This window comes from Leuciscus leuciscus, assembly GCF_965113295.1.
Source record: "Leuciscus leuciscus genome assembly, chromosome: 9".
Classification (NCBI taxonomy): domain Eukaryota; kingdom Metazoa; phylum Chordata; class Actinopteri; order Cypriniformes; family Leuciscidae; genus Leuciscus; species Leuciscus leuciscus.
The window spans coordinates 33,782,864-33,799,688 of record NC_138733.1 but is presented as its reverse complement, the minus strand read 5'-3'; the positions used below and the strand labels follow the sequence as shown (position 1 = coordinate 33,799,688).

The 16,825-nt window shown below is 37.8% G+C and overlaps 2 protein-coding genes across 4 annotated transcripts; both read left to right on the top strand.

The window, feature by feature from the left end:
• Window positions 1–88: 88 nt before the first annotated feature.
• On the top strand, window positions 89–7,648 carry rnf168 (ring finger protein 168). Of its 3 annotated transcripts, none has more exons than XM_082180663.1 (7): window positions 89–196; window positions 825–1,236; window positions 1,321–1,391; window positions 3,858–4,028; window positions 5,754–5,848; window positions 5,944–6,019; window positions 6,619–7,648. In XM_082180663.1, the coding sequence occupies exons 2-7, from the start codon at window positions 903–905 to the stop codon at window positions 7,306–7,308; spliced, it is 1,437 nt and encodes a 478-aa protein (XP_082036789.1). In that variant the 5' UTR covers window positions 89–196; window positions 825–902; the 3' UTR covers window positions 7,309–7,648. The 3 variants fall into 3 exon arrangements, with proteins under 3 accessions (XP_082036789.1, XP_082036788.1, XP_082036790.1); XM_082180662.1 differs by having other exon boundaries at window positions 116–200; XM_082180664.1 differs by lacking the exon at window positions 89–196 and having other exon boundaries at window positions 1,097–1,236; window positions 1,321–1,468.
• Window positions 7,649–12,235: 4,587 nt separating this feature from the next.
• LOC309506779 (transmembrane 4 L6 family member 1) lies at window positions 12,236–16,166 on the top strand. The gene is made up of 6 exons (XM_082180751.1): window positions 12,236–12,346; window positions 12,565–12,756; window positions 13,434–13,502; window positions 13,688–13,842; window positions 14,918–15,110; window positions 15,721–16,166. The coding sequence occupies exons 2-6, from the start codon at window positions 12,580–12,582 to the stop codon at window positions 15,733–15,735; spliced, it is 609 nt and encodes a 202-aa protein (XP_082036877.1). The 5' UTR covers window positions 12,236–12,346; window positions 12,565–12,579; the 3' UTR covers window positions 15,736–16,166.
• Window positions 16,167–16,825: the final 659 nt, after the last annotated feature.

Genomic DNA, 16,825 nt, shown 5'->3' with positions numbered 1-16,825 from the left:
TGCAATTTGTCCTAGGTTGACACACATTTTGGATTAAAATGACTGAACTACCAGTTTGAAGTATATAATAACACCGAAGGACTTTTATTTTGGAATTACGCTCAACATTGGCGCTCATGGCTTCACATGCGCGAGGAGGCGGGCGCAAATTTTCCCGGGATTTTGGGGCCTAGTCAGTAAGCAAGCAAGCAAGCAAGTAAGTGTGAATTGTAATATTTTTATTTGTTCTTTGACATTCGCATTAATAAACCATATAACAACAGAGACGTCACGTACTTTAAGCAATCAAAGGTTGACTTTCATTTTACCCTCACAACAATAACTCGCACTGCAAAAAAAAAAAAAAAGTTGCTAGCATTCAGATGCGGGTTAGCATAATAACTTTAATAAAATAATCTACCGTTACAGTTCATTTGGACGTATTCTGAATATATGTTTTATTGACAATTGTCTATAAAATAAGCCTTTTTGGATGTCTCGTGGTACAATTCCCACTGGTTAATGTTGCTGATGATGAACACAACTATTTAACAACATAACTATGTGATACAGTCTAGTAACAATTTGAAGTGCAGGTTTGCAGATGCTTACTGAATAATTGATTTGTTGATCTGAATAAGCACCTCATATGTAGATATTTACATTAGATTTAATGTAACGTTAATCTAATGCAGGGGGTCTCAACCTTTAGAGACCCATTAAAACTACATGTTTTATATAGTTTCTCCGTATAAAACCTGCAGCTGTGCTTTGGTGTTGGAAACCCTGGATCTAATGTAATACAGTGTTTAAGATGAGGCTTTCACGTTGTTTTTGTCTTTCAGCTGACTGTCATATGCTGCTGTAGAAGCTGAGAGAGAGAGAGAATCATCATTGACTGACACCGAGAGGCCGGCCGCAGAATGCCGCCTGTGTCTGAAGTGGACACGGGTCCGGTTGAGGAAAGCTCCGGGGGTCTTGAACGCTCAGACTGCCTCTGTCCGATCTGTCTGGACATATTCCTGGAGCCGGTCACTCTTCCCTGCACGCACACGTTCTGCAAACCCTGCTTTCTGGAAACCGTGGACAAGTCCAACATGTGCTGTCCGCTTTGCCGGAAGCGTGTGTCCACGTGGGCACGACTCAACGGCCGGAACAAGACTTTGGTCAACATTGAGCTGTGGAAGCGCATACAGGACGCTTTCCCCGCCCAGTGCGAGCGGAGAGTGCAGGGAATTGATGATTGTGATGATGCTGGTATGCTGAAGCCGTATGTGCTACAAAACCGTTTCATGGTAATGCATATTGCATTGATTAATCGCTTTCTTTTTCCCCTCCCAGTGCTGATTTCAAGACCTCGAGTATGTCAGCCAGGAGAGCTGAGGAAAGAGTACGAGGACCAGATCAGCAAGGTGAGAGATTCACGATGGTCTCGACTCTCTCTGTTAAGATGTGGTGGATTTTTAGCCAGCAGTCACTGAAATGGCAGGTGGGCCTCCATGAATGCACGTTACAGACTGCAATCCCATGTTTACATTGTTGTTCTGCCAACAACACAATGGTTTTTGATGTCTGTCCCGTCCTGTCCCGTCCCGTCCTGTCCCGTCCTGTCCCGTCCCGTCCTGTCCCGTCCTGTCCCGTCCTGTCCTGTCCCGTCCTGTCCCGTCCCGTCCCGTCCCGTCCTGTCCCGTCCAACATGCACAAGTCCTGCTCAGAGCAGAATGCTGGTTCTGACATTTATGGAATGGAATTTTTGAAAGATCAGATGTTTTTTTTTTTTCGTGCACATAATATTTATAGTTGTTCATACACATAATTACACTTAAGATTTATTATTAGTAGTAGTATTATCAGGGGTGTAACAATATATCTGTCACAATATATCGCAATACAAAAATGCAACAATATGTATCATGGATAGTGACACCCAAAATGAATTTTTTTAGTGTCATTACTACATAAAACTATATATAATGTTGAATATAATGTATAATAATGTAATGGGTAAATATTTGTGGGTCCTGATAATGCCAAATGGCTGATGTTACCAGTAAAAAATGGCCTACATTATTTAAAATGTATCTAGTCAGTGAAAGAGAGCTAGCAAGTTTGTTTAAAACAATTCTGTATTTTCAGCTTCAGAATCTTGAATATTTTTATTCTGGTGTCTCTATTGTCCTGTGCATTTGGTTTCCAGCACCAAGTCCAAACCTATTCATAAACACCCCCCCCCCCCCCCCCAATGTAAAACCAAATTTACCATTTTAAACAACAGTCAATTTTTTTGTTAACCTTTTATCATATGTCTTGGAGTATCGCAATAATTGTGAGTTCAGTATAGTGATATGTATCTAATCATGACATGATGAGGGTATCGCTACGCCCTTAATTATTATTCAGAATCAGAATGAGCTTTATTCGCCAAGTAATAATATATTATTACTATATGTATCTCTCTTTTTTTTTTCAGACATAACTGCTTTTTGCTGTTGTACCTTTGAAGACATCTGCATAAATATGTTTTCATTTATGAAATTTCAGTTATGGAAACTTTTTTTCAGTACATGGTCTTTTAGGATTAAGACCCGTTCACACCAAGGATGATACTAATCAGAGTTGTCAAAAAGTACCGACTTCGGTATCAAGTCGGAACTGTAATTTTAAAAATGTGGCGCTTTGAGCGGAATCGTAAACGCCTCTGATTGGCCATTGTGTTCACGTGCTCATCAGATATGTCTGTGATTGGTTACAATGATCAGCGTTTCATAAACATGTTGTAAATATACATCAATGACGCTCTTCACCAAGCGTTGCACAGATACGGACGGGAGCGTTTGAAAGCAGACGTCTATCAGCGGACAGCTTGTGCTTTCAAATGCTCCCGCTCACGTTTTTTAAAACACTAATGTGTGTTCTCAAGCACTCCCCTGCTTTGATCATTGCAGCCAATCACAGACATTTCCGATGAGCGCGTGCGAACACAACGGCCAATCAGAGGTGTTTACGACTCCGCTCAAAGCGTACATTTTTAAATGTCAGTACCGACTTGGTACCGAAGTTGGTACTTTATAACAACTCTAATACTAACGATAACAATAAAGATAAATTTCTAAAAGTCATTCTAAATGTAAAAGAATAACAGTCCAAACCACTACTGTAATGTTAACGACCAATATCATTGTAATCAAGTTTTTAGAAGGATTCTTTCCAGCTGATGAACGATAAAAACATAGACAGCCAATCAGAATCAATTCCGTTTTAAAGAGCTGGAGCATTTAAAGTGGCAGACGAATAATCAGAACGATACTGTGTGTTGATGTGGATGCTAAGATAGTTATTGTTATACAGCACAAGATGCAAAGAGTGCTACTGGGATATAAAGTCTGTATCTCTGTGCTCTTTGGATATTGGATAGTTCAACTTGCAAAAAACATACGAGGCCAAGGTACTTGAATTTAGAAAAAATGTAAAAAGCCTTTATTTATACATTACTATAACATTTTAAAAACATTCACATACATTTTGCAATCGACTAGTCTAACACCCCTCCTCCCATACTGAAACTACTGCTGTAGAAATACACTTTTTAAAATATAATATTAAGTTTCATTTCTAAAATGCTTAACATGACTGTAATTTAAACATAGCCTTTGTAAAAATATAAGGTAAAACATGTAAACGGTAAAAAAAAAAATAGCTAAATGACAGTAGTCAAGAAGAATCAACTAGTATGCAGCAGTATCGTTTAATCGACTTCTCGAAGAGTCTCGCACATCCCTAGTATGCACAGTCCATTTTAGTGCAAATAAAATCAGCATTTGTTATTGATGTTTTGTTGTTGTGAAGGCTGTCATCATCTGGTCTGTTGTTTTGAACAGCTCGTGGAGGAGAAGCGAGCTCTGGAGGAAGCCGAGCGGAGAGCCAGTGAGGAGTACATCCAGCGCCTCCTGGCTGAGGAGGAGGAGCGTATGGCGGAGGAGAGGAGGAGACATGAAGAGCAACAGCTGGAGAACGATGAGAAACTGGCCAGACTGCTCAGCCAAGAGCTGGTGAGGTCACACATCAGAGTGACATGCACAGTCAGAAAAGTGCAGCAACACTGTTTTAATAACATGTCAAAACAACAATCAAATCTGACAACAGACATTTGGACTGTCTGAGCATAACAGGAGGACGTGTAAATAATCTCATTCTGTGTGCCTAATGTTTACACAGTGAAGCATTGACTCCATTTGGCAATCTCAGCCTTAAGCATTGTTACCCAACCTTATAATTTATGCGAATATAAGTTCATCAGTATCTACAAATTAAAAGTGGATGCCAAACTAGCTAAACCCTACTGAGTTACAGCATCATTTAGAAAAGCTAAATCTGCATACATTCTGTGCATTTGTTTCTTATTTTACTCTTATTTTACTTCCTACTCTGCTCTGATTGGTCAGATGACCCAGTCTGTTGTGATTGGTCTACTCTGCTCTGATTGGTCAGATGACCCAGTCTGTTGAGATTGGTCGACCGCTTACATCTCTTGTCGGAAATGAAACGTGCATTATCATATTTGATTTTCAGCACTTGATAGACAGTGATATGAACAGTAACGATGGCGTCAGTTTTACCTAGTGATGGGCGGTATGACCAAAAATCCATATCACTGTATTTTTCAAAATTATACCTGTTTCACAGTATATGACGGTATTACTTTTTTTCCAAGCATGACTGGGTGTAAACCACATTTTCTACTGATTAAGGCCCCGATCACACCTAACGCGTTTTTCAGGTTCGAAAACGTGATGTGCACAGCACTGCCCCATCACACAGAACGAGCAGTGCGCTGCGTTTTTTATGTTGCTAGGCAACCACTGAAACAGTTGTCCTGTCAGTCAAGTAAACGTCAAATCAGCCTTTTACACAGAGCCGTTTCCCCGGTAACGGCAGTACACAAAGCAGCGCAGCGATCACAGACGCTGCTTTATCAGTAAAGAAAGATTAAATTGAAATAACATCGAAACGTTTCTAAAGACCTTCAGTTCACTTAAGATACATTAATATTAAAACACTCACCCCGCGTTTTGACTTTGAAACGTGCAGTGCTCATGTTTATTCAACGATGTCAATGCCAACCACAAATAGATTTTCCAAAAGACTGTGTTGATATTGTGAACCAATGAATGGGAAGCACTGTAATTTAATTTGACAGCTATCAATTACAGTTTTAACCTCTCCATCTTCACCGTCACGCTCAGTAACACACACAGCTGTGCATCACCACGGTGCAACAGTGAAAAGACCCTCTCAAACAGTGTCGCGCCGCGTTCCCAACGTTGTTTAAGCGACATACACCGGTATTGCAGCATATAAAAAATTCACATCACAACGGAAATAAACACTGGTATTCGTATGAACCGCTATACCGCCCAGCGCTGGTTTTACCGTATCAATTTGAGCCTGAGTCCACGTCCTTTTGAAGTGCTTTAAAGTAGATTTGCTTTCACAGTGCAGAAAATAGCGTCTTGTCATTTCAACAACACCATTCTTCAATTCCTCAACTACAACTACAATATTTCATTGTGAAAGTAGACGTTGTTCACAGTTAGCCAATGAAGACAATAGGCAGGCATTATGCAAATTTGTTACAAACCTACATTAGTTTGAGCTGAAAGCAAGACTGGAATTACTGATGACTCATTTCAGCCAGTTCAGAATCAGTTCTTTCTTTTAAGGAGAAAACACCGCAATCGGCGATGATGCAATGCAGTTTTGTGTTGTTTTTGCAGAATTCAGGACCGATCTCTGAATCACCATGGATCGTCAAACCTACTGATGCTACGCCAGCTAAGAAAACAAAACCAAATAAGGGGGACATTGAGAAGTGAGTACTTGCTGAGTACCTGCTTTCAGGCCTGGCTATTGTTGAAAGTATTGAAAGAGGGTTTTTCTAATGCACTCCATGCTCTTATATGGCAGGTTTTTGCGTCCAATGCCTCATAAACCGCCGTGCAGTTCTGACAGCAGCCCAGACTCCTCTCTGATGGCTAATAAGGTGATTTTAAAGATGCTTTCTCATAAATGAAATTATTACAAAGGAAATAATCATGTCTTTCAGATCATACATGCCACGTGTATCAGTTGTATTTGGACTGAGTTTTAGTGAAGATAACGTATTTTCCTTAAAGCCTGTTTTCTATTTGAATATGTTTTAAAATATACATTTTTCCTGTGATAGCAAAGCTGAATTTTCAGCATCATTACTCCAGTCTTCAGTGTCACATGATCCTTCAGAAATCATTCTAATATGACGATTTGATGCTCAAGAAACATTAATTATTATTATCAATGTTGAAAACACTTAATATGTGTGGATACTTTCTTTTCCCAGGACTCTTTGATGAAAAGAACGTTCAAAAGAACAGCATTTATTTAAAACCAAAATATTTTGTAACATTATAGATGTCTTCACTGTCACTAGGGATGCACCACGGTTTCCAGATTCAGATTCCAGGTATCGGTATCGGTGCATCCCTAACTTTCCAAAACCTTTGTAGTGCGTGTGCAAAGTTCATGCATGCTTAGTGGAAGATAAAACACATAGTTGCATAGTTTACTTTTATAAATGTATAAATGTTCCTTTTTCTTTTTCAGGAGAACATTCTGAGCCCTCCAAAAGCCCTCTCAGCACCATCTGTGGAGGACACGGTTAAACAGAGCGTGCCTGTGCCGGACTACATCGGGAAACCCTCCACCTCCAGCTTCATTCCCAGCTGCTCAGAACACACTTCTGTTTTTAACAGTCCCAACAGCAGCTCTTCGAAAAGGAAGAGTTCAGAGGTCGAGCTTCAGAGTGAAGCGGATCTACACACTAAGAGGCCGTGTTCTTCTCCGCGGTGCGAATCTCCGTTTTCACTCGACAGCCCTTTTCTGTCTGAACTGGCGTGGCACGAGGAGACCTTGCGGAGTCGCTGGCACCAGGAAGAGGAGGACCGAAGAATGGCGATGCAACTTCAGAGAGACCTGAACCGTCAAATCGCCGTGGACCGCAGGAAGGGTTCGGCCGATAGCTATCAGCTCCGGCAAAAAAGCACTACGGCTTCCACGAGTACAAACACGGATGAGGAGAGTACGATAAAGAACATTAGTACGCCACGGTCGACCAGGTGGAACAGCACGGGATGCAGGGACGAGGGGAAAACTGAAAAGAGACTGTCTGGAACTGGGGGAGCGACCCCTGGGAAAAGCCCCGCGTCTTCTCCCGCAGCAACGATCCCGACTAGCTTGAAGAAGGGGGCGAAGCAGACCACCCTTACGGAGATGTTCCCCAACATGAGCAGCTGAACGATGCTCTGATCTGCTTCCTCAAACGCCCCACAGACTCGAAACAGATGTTAGCAGGTGCCGCGCCGCTACGAGAGGACGTCGTGCAGCCGCGTTCTGTCATCTTGTTCGGTTTCTGCTCAACATCTTTAGTTGCTAATACTCCTTCAGTGCCTTTCCAGAGAGGTTCATACTGTAAAGTCATGACGGTTTTGGAATGGTTTTCGTTTTATAAGCGTTCATAAAGTCATGACTAGATTAGAGATTGAAATCGTGTGAGTGCTGCAGAAGAAACTCATTTTGTAAGCATTTGCAGGCATTTTCAATTTGATTAAAATAAAGAAAAGATTACTTTACAGAATTTTGTTTTTGTTGTCGTGTGTTTTATTTGACAAGCAGAATGCTGAAGGCAAGGACCTAAATTATTCCTTGTGGTTATTATTACACTCAATAAATAAACATTTAGGCTGAAATTTAAGATTTATGTATTTGAATTTATCAAATTTTAATCTATTTGGATTACACAATTTTAACAAACCAATTTGATGTGATCCACATTTATTAGTAATACGTAAATGAAACCTGAAAGAAACCCATAAGATTTCTGCACTCAAAAAAATCTATTTGGTTGCATTTAAATAATCATATTTTCAAAATGCATTTAATCAAATTACTTAGAATCAGCATAAATCTATGGGAGCTTGTTTCCGTTATGGAATAAAAAAATACATAAAATTGCGAGTTTACTGTATCTATATCACAGGACTCGCAATTGCGGGGAAAAAAGTCAGAACTGCGAGTTTATATCTTGCAATTCTGACTTGTCTGGTCAGAATCGTGACGTTACAACTCGCAATTACGAGTTTTAAATCCAAATTTTGAGATATAAAGTCGCAACTGAGAAAAAAAGGTCAGAATTGTGAGATAAAATGAAAAATGTCCTTTTTTATTTTTATGGCAGAAACAGTATGAACTGTTTTTAGTTGTGAAAATGTATGAGATTGAAACAAACTGGACTAATATAAAGGAATTTTGATTAATATAAAAACCTGATTATTGTGCAATTAAAACACATTCAGTGCATTACTATTTCAGAAATCTTGCTTGTTTCGTTTTATGTATGACTGACATATTCCTACCGTTTCGGAGAGAAATCACGTTGTTTATTAGTTTTTCAAAACTAATCCAAATGCATTGAAATGTTATGTATAATTCAAATGCACACCTTAAATTCAGGCCGATTTTTTTTTTTGTTTCCAGATCGAAATAATTTATTAAAGAAATTAAATGTATTATGTATTTATTCATATTTTCCCGTAATCTTAAAGCTGCAGTCCGCAGTTTTTCCTCTTTGTCGCCATCTCTGTTCGAAATGTGCAATTGCAGTTATTCGCGGAATTTTCAACTTTACGTGCGTTGTGTCTCGGCACGGCACAGCGCGGATGAATCCAATGTTTTGAGGGGAATGTGGCTGTCAGTCGCCACGCCGGTGTGGATACTGGCATTCACAATCACAGATTCTACTTTTGGAAGTATGACCAACATAAGAATTTTCACCGGAAAATGTCGTCTGAACAAGTAAGTAACATCCACTTTTGTGCTGACCAACTAGGGGGGAAAAAAGCATTGCAGTAAATCGCGCTGATTAAATCTAACGATCGCTTATCATATCACGTCAAACCGTGCAAATTATACTTTGTTCTCAAATTGTTAATGTTAACAACATCAGTATTGCGTGACTACATGTAATGTCCTTCCGATATCTATCCTTGTTTTCGAATGGGCCGGCTGCAGTCTTTTTTTCTCCGAAGTCTTTCGCGTTTTACAACGGGTGAATCTCCAGTTGTAACTGGTGATTGTCGTTTGAACCTTTCTGGATCCGCCATCAAATTGATAAGTTTAATTATATCAAGTGCTGTGAGAAAAGGCTATAAATCTCCACCTCCAACATCCTCACACTCATAGCCTACTAGCCGAGACTCCTTCTTTATGTGTACGGATGTGACGTAATGATGCAGAGACATGCTCGAATTTCCTGCAGTACAACTGGAATTAAAAACATTATTACAAGCTTACCATTTTGAATCGAGCTACGGCAAGCAGAGAGTTCTGAACACTGGCTGGATATGTACTTGTTCAAAAAAGTATTTTGGATAATTTTTAACCCAAAAAAGCTACGGACTGCAACTTTAAGTGTAAAGAATGCTTATGTGACTCACATCTGTCTTAAAGAGGAAAACTTCTGATCTGCATTGTCATGACTGCATGTTTTTTTTTCTCTCTCTCTCTACATAAGGATTGCTAAAGCACTGCATTTTGAGAAGTAGCCTATTGTCGGAAATATCATGTGAAATATGGGAAAAAGTCTGTCAGATGATCAGTGAACCAGACTGTCGAAGTTTGCTCTAGTCTTGCCTGTTATGGTATTCTTTCAGTATTTCCCATATAAGTTGGTTTGAAGTTGGTTGCAGCACTTCCCAGTTGATTCTCGTGCGTCTTTATACAACATGAGTAATATTCCTCACTTCATTCTGTGTCAAACTTTCCCACAGGTAAAATCCAAAATTAGCCAATACAACTCTATATGGTGATTTGAATGGATTCTATTTAAAGTGTGCAGTGATAATTGCTTAGTAAAGGTGAAGTCAGCAAATGGAATTGAAAAAAGTACTTGATCAAATGAATACAGCCTTGGTGAACATAAGAGACTTCTTTTAAAAATGACCCCAAACTTGAATGATAATTATTCACATAATTCCTAAATCAGGTTTGTTTTGATCACATGTCGACTTCGAATCATGCAGAATTAGGCATTTAACAACCGCATATTTTATGAGTAACTATTGAAAGGGGAACATGTTCCCTTATAGTAACGTTTTCAAATAAAACTATTAAACATTCTAATAATTCTGCAGTTGCTGGTTTGCAGGCACAAAAATCCCCTGATTCATGAACTGTCTTGTGAGCTTCGCTGACTGTGACATTCAACAGAACTGGCACTGCATCATAGGCTGGTCATACGGTTCGCTTCCAGTTGTTGCACACAACCACTGAGGAACAAAGCGTCTCAGATATCAGATCATGTCAAAGAAAGAGCACAAAATAAGCATAATACTATGGGTCCTGACCTTCGAAAAGCAACATAAAAGATTGTGATGGAATCGTGCAAATATTATTGTGCATATGTGACAAACTACGCATTCAAACCCAAGCAAGAAAGAACATTCGGCGTGCATTATAGTGAATGGTGAATTTTATGGTACTCAATTATATTTATGTAATAGTTATGATCCATTTCTTACCTGTTAATCACTTTTTGAGCATGGACCTAAAAATGACATTTCCAGCTTAAACTTTCGGAATCTTGAATGTTTTGGAGCACAGACTTAAGTTTCGGCTGTTTTTAAAGCAGACACTTGGCAGATTATTGCTGAAGTGATTTATTTATTTATTTTTTACTTAAAAAAGTTAAATAATTTAACTTTTATTGTTATGAAAAATGCACAAAATATATATTTTCTAAAACGCATTATGCTCTAAAACTGCAAGAAAATCAAAGCCAAAAGTCTAAACAAGTTGTGTTCCAAATTTGAACTTGATGTCTCTAAAAATGAGCTTTCAGTAAGAATTTGTTCGGCTGCAGTACCAAAAGTCTCCACTAGATGAAATTAGCTTCACGCTCAAAAACAAAACAACATTTTTCGGTCAAAAAATTACAGAAGAGCACCCGAAGATCCAAGGAATAGTTGCCCCAAAAACACTTTTTGACACTTTTTACTCACCCTCGTGTCATTCTAAACCAACTTTCTTTCTTCGGTGGAAAACTAAAGGTGAAATTTTAGACGACTATACTCACTCTATGCGGTTAAAATGAATGGAGACTGCAGCTTCCAAACTTCAAAAAGGACACAAAAGCATCACCAAATTAGTACAGTATAAACTAATTTTGCTTCAGAAGCCATCGCTTGTGGAAAAAAAGTACAGTACACTTTAACTGTACTCGGTTGAAGTGCACCTACATTAAGTTGCCTTTTGTTTAATTAATATTATACTATGTGCTATTACAGATGAAAAAAAAACCTGTTAATACACATATTGTTTACATCTTACTATTGAAAAAGTATCATAGCATGTATAAATTAGCCACATTATCTTCCAAGTCTTTCACTGTAATTCCAGATTTTTATTTAAAGTGAAGTTGTTTTTGTGGTTGGCTAACATTACACAATAATATTACAGTACTTATTATTAATATCTACTGTAACGTTTCTTCCTCTATTTGAATCTCTCTCTTTCAGCTTTTGTATCTGAAAGATTGTATCTGATAGCCATTAAGACATGTTTTGTATTCATAATTTATAATGATATTAACACTGAAGTTAGAACCAGTCTTAAAAAAATAAATAAAATAAAATAGATGACTCACTTTTAAGACTATAAGCAGTTTATGCAACCAATGATTTGTTGTTTTGTCTGCTATATTTCACTTCTGCAGTGTTTACTGTCATATCTGATTTTTTTTTCTATAAACAAATCAGTTTTTGCCTGTCATTGGATAAGGTTTCATTTGCTAGTATTAGTTACCATAAACTAGCAATGAACTACTTCTACAGCATTTATTAATCTCAGTTAATGTTAATTTCTACATTTACAAATATATAAATAAAATTTGTATTATTTTAACATTAGTTAATGCTCTGTGAACTGTAACATGCACATATGAACCGTTTTAATAAATTAACGAAGCTTAACAAATGCTGAAAAAACATATTGCTTATAGTTAGTTCATGTTACAGTAATTAATGCATTAACTAATGTTAACAAATGAGAGCTTATTGTATTTGTAAACACAAACAGCAGTTTTAGTCATGGTTTCAACATCCTCATCTGGCCGTGTCACAGTGTGTGTCACAGAAACGTGGGTAGGAAACACTCATCTGTATTTAAGCAGTTGAAGTTCCTCATCCTAACACTTGAGTGCTCAATCACGGCTGAAGACTCTTCTGAGCATTCTCTGACCACTCTCATCCTGAAACTATATTCTACAGTCTTTCAACAGGTAGGCCTTTTTCATTATTGCAAAGCATTATTCCACAACATAAATACCCTGCTAGATCATGTGATGAACCTCACCTCTGCTAAACTTTCTACCTCCACTAAAAATCACCAGTTGATAATCAGTGCAAAAAATGTTTCGTTATCTAATGCATATAGTTCGTAAAGACAACATGTATGACGACGCTGCGTGAAGAGTAACGTCTGACGTTGTTCATGCAGGATCCCTGTGCTGAGATGTGTGTCGGTCACTGCTCCAGGTGTGTGGGAACGGCTCTGATTCCTATAGCCATCGTCTGCATGGTGGCGAATGTGCTTCTGCTGTTTCCAGACATGAAGTCTCAGTACCTGACAGAGAGTCATGTGACCAGAGAGGCCATGTGGTGCTCTGGGATATGGGCATCTGGCCTTCTGGTGGGTTTGCATTACACTAGCCGTCCTTTATTGGCTGTATAGGAGATCTGATACTGTTTAATAACATGATAAAGAAATGTTTGGGTTACACTTTATTTTAAGGTGTCATTGTTACAGTGTAATTATATATTTAAGGACTGAGTAATATTAAGCAACTATGTACTTATAGGGTTAGGGTTTGGTTGAGGGTTAGTCGCATGTAATTATGCATAATTTACTGTAATTACTATGGTAAGTACATGTAAGGACACTAAAATAAAGTGTTACCCATTTTTGTTTTATAATAATAATCAATGTGTATATTATAATACTTTATAATAATTATTATTATTCAATGCATTAATCAATAATGCACTTATTAAGTTAATATATGCACTTAATATACACAACAATATACAGTAGTCAACATTTGAAGTGGATCAAACAAGTTGACAAGAACGGGTATTGGTCAAAATTCATGTATAATTTTGCTGAAAGGTTTTGATCCACTTCGGTTGTTCCTCAGATTTTGTTATTGTTCTGGTTTCAACATCCTCATTTGAAAGACATTTAGTCTTTTTTGTGTTGAATGTTTCAGATCATCATGCAGAATCATCAGTGGGGTTTCACTGTCACATGACGCAATTGTATTTTACGTCAAACAAGATTGCTCTGATGAGTGTTGTGTGTTTTGTCAGGTGCTTGTGGCTGCTCGAGGCTTCACAACACACTACGAAAAGACAGGATGCTGTTATTTTACTGCTGAGGTAAGACAACTGAATTATGCGTTAGTTATTTTTTTTTCTTTCTTTTTTTTTAACCATGATCATCATAATGATGCTTTGAGCAAATATCTTGTCCTAATGATGTAAAATCACTGAACAAATTTTTGGGAGAATTTCTTTGAGAATTTTTTTAGGAACTATCCTGAGTTTTCTTATCGTGTGTCCAGGTTTTGCGTAAGTTGGGGTACACGTGTTTGGCTATTGTGGCAGCGGGGTTGTGTTTCGTGGTCAGTGGGATAGGGCTGACGCTGGGACCCCTCTGTTTACACAATGGCACTGAAGGCCTAAAGTGGGAACGGCCATTAATACAAGTCAAAAGTGGGTGAGTAAGGCCCGAGATTGTTATATTCTTTCACCGTGTTTACAAAAAGCGGTAACTTGCTATTATTTACTCAGTAGCCAAAATCGTAAACATTGGTGTAGTTATTTCACTGAGAAACAAATCAGATGTGAAACAAACCTGATGTGGCCGACAGACTTTTGAGGGATCAATTAAATGTTTAAGTGTTACATAACAGAAAAACGGTGTTAAGTTGATTTTCCCACCTGATATCAAAACTGTAGCTTTTAGTTCCTGTGTTAGCTTTGATGCTATCTATGTGCTAGTGTAGGCTACTGAAAAGTGAAAATGTGTACTAATAAATACAAATCACTGCAGTTTCTTGCTGTAACGAAATGAAAACTATAGGCAGTAAAACAGCAACGCCTTTTATTTCTTTTCACACAAAAATTATGATTATATCGAATATAATTGAGACTTTTTGCGTGGTTCTTTGCACAATATGACCTTAAATATGACACTTAGTACATCATTTGTAAACTTATTCATTTTGACATTTGCATCACATAATCATCTCCATATGTATGGCTTTTCCGACACAGTACACTCGCTCCGTAACTCACCTGATATAATACTGTGATGGAGCGCTTTGAGTGCAAGTCCCGTAAAAGACGAGGGTGAACATGATTTCAACATGTTCCTGGATCAACATCTTTGTTGATCCTGGAACAACATTCCAATCGACCAATCAGATTTGAGCGACAAGTTTACAGTTTATGTCAAGTTTTGGCTTACAACCAGGGTTATGTGCTTCTACATCAGTGTTATTCACCTATCACTCCACTCTGATTTTAGGGATACGTTTTGGGTAGAGTTAGGTTTAGGGGTAGGGTTACGACTACATTTTCGGACAGGAATGTTGTTCCAGGACACTTTGAAAGTGATCGCAAAACGTGCAAGATGCAACGTAATCTAATTTTGCAGAAATGTCGCCATGCATGTTTTTCAATTAGCCTGGGTCGCAACAGTTAACATTGTTACGTTGTGAAAATTCAGTGCATAATGATATTTTATGTAAATAAATGATGACCGTGATTCTCTGTGTCTGTTAATGCAGAGAGAAGCATTACCTGTATGATCGGGAGCGGTGGGCATCGGCCTGTGTGGAACCTCGGGATGTCGTGATCTGGAATAGTGTTCTTTTCTCTGTTCTCATGGTAGCGAGTGGCCTTGAGCTCATCTTCTGCGTTCTGCATCTCCTCACCGCCGCACTGGAGTTCATGTTTGGACCGGGCTTCTGCAAGAATGAGGTACAAATGTTTACAAAGAGCCTTCCCTTGTACACTATAAAAAATGTCACTGTAAAATAACGGTAATCTACCGGCAGCTGTGGTTGCCAGCAATGTACTGTTAATTCACAGCTTTCCATTTCTACAGTATGTTACCGTAAAAATACCATGGAAGGTACTTCAGATATTCAATGCATATTTAAAAATGCATATATAATATTAATGAAATAAAAGGCCACTTAAGTGTATTAAAGAGAGTTCACATTCATGACACTCTAAAGGGCACTTTTATGTGCACTTTGTAACAATGTAGAATTAAAAGTTTTACATTTTAAATCATTGTTTTAATAATCTTTAGTGCTTTAAAGAACACGTATTATAATGTGTTGACTATCAGTACTTGATTAGAATTTAAACTGTTTTTGATATTACTTTTAAAGTTAATTTATTTTTAATATACTATACGTCATCATTACAAATGTTTTTCAATAGAAGTTTCAATAGAAATTATTTTAAAGTATATTTCAATTTTCTAAAAATAAGGTAATTGCATTTTTATAGCAATTTATAGCAAATTTGCATTGCAACATTTAAAAAAACATGAACCATTTTTTTTTCTCTCTCTTTTTAGGTTGTTCCTGCTTGAAATGACTAGAGGTTCTATTATTTTCATTTGCATGTGAGCATGACATTTGTTTCAGGGTTAAACTGTCAGCTATGACTACTCAACTTATTTTAAACAGAGGAAAAATAGAAATGAGAAGTGGGTTAGGAAAGTCAGTTTTCACATCCCTGAATCTTATACACCATTCATGTGTCTGTTGCTCAGCTGGTTCAGCATAATGCTGGACAAATATAAATAAGCTATTTAAAATACATATATGTGACTAATATAATGTGATATATTTTCAGAACGCACTTTATTCTGTATACACTGTAGGCATGTGAGTAATTTACTGTATATGTATGTGATAAAATACTGGGTTTATATAGTTAATACTGAAATGCTGAGTGTTAATAGATGTTCTATTTATTGTTTGATTTCTACAATATTAAAATCGAATTGATCTAATTGTATGAGCGATTCTGTGTGTAAAATAATTCATTTATTTATTAAATGTATTTTAATAAAAATGCAAGCAGCACAATTTTGAAGAAAAAAACACATTTCAGAGAAAATGCTTTTGATTTATAATGTGGTAGATTCTGTTCATAATTCATACTGTGAAACTGTGTGTTGTCATAAAACCGAAAAAATCCCATTCACAGACATCTGACACAACAATGTTGGACTGGACACGTCAGAGTCATGACCTCAGCATATGTAAAGCTGCTTTAGTGGCCACAAGAGGGCCACATAGTTCATGATGTCCATCTTTACATCCATAATAATATGTGTGTGGATCTCCCAAAACAGTGAAGTGGTTCTCACTGCAGAACCAAATGATGTCCAGCTCCCCCTCTGGATGGAGTTTGACTTTATTAGGTTTAGAGATGGGGTTATGTGTAGAGTTAGTGTGTGGCTGGACCTTCAAGCTCGGCCCATTGACGCTTTAGTGTGCAGCCCCTAAAATAGTATGTAATGTACATTTTTGCTATATAGGCCACAGATTGTGAAATGAGTGAGTGAATTTAGACACTGAGTTCGCCGGAAGGGCTGCCGCTTTTGCATAGTTTGTGCTTGCTGTTAATCATTTGTAAGACTGAAAATACTGGTTGAGGCCTGCATGAGGCAA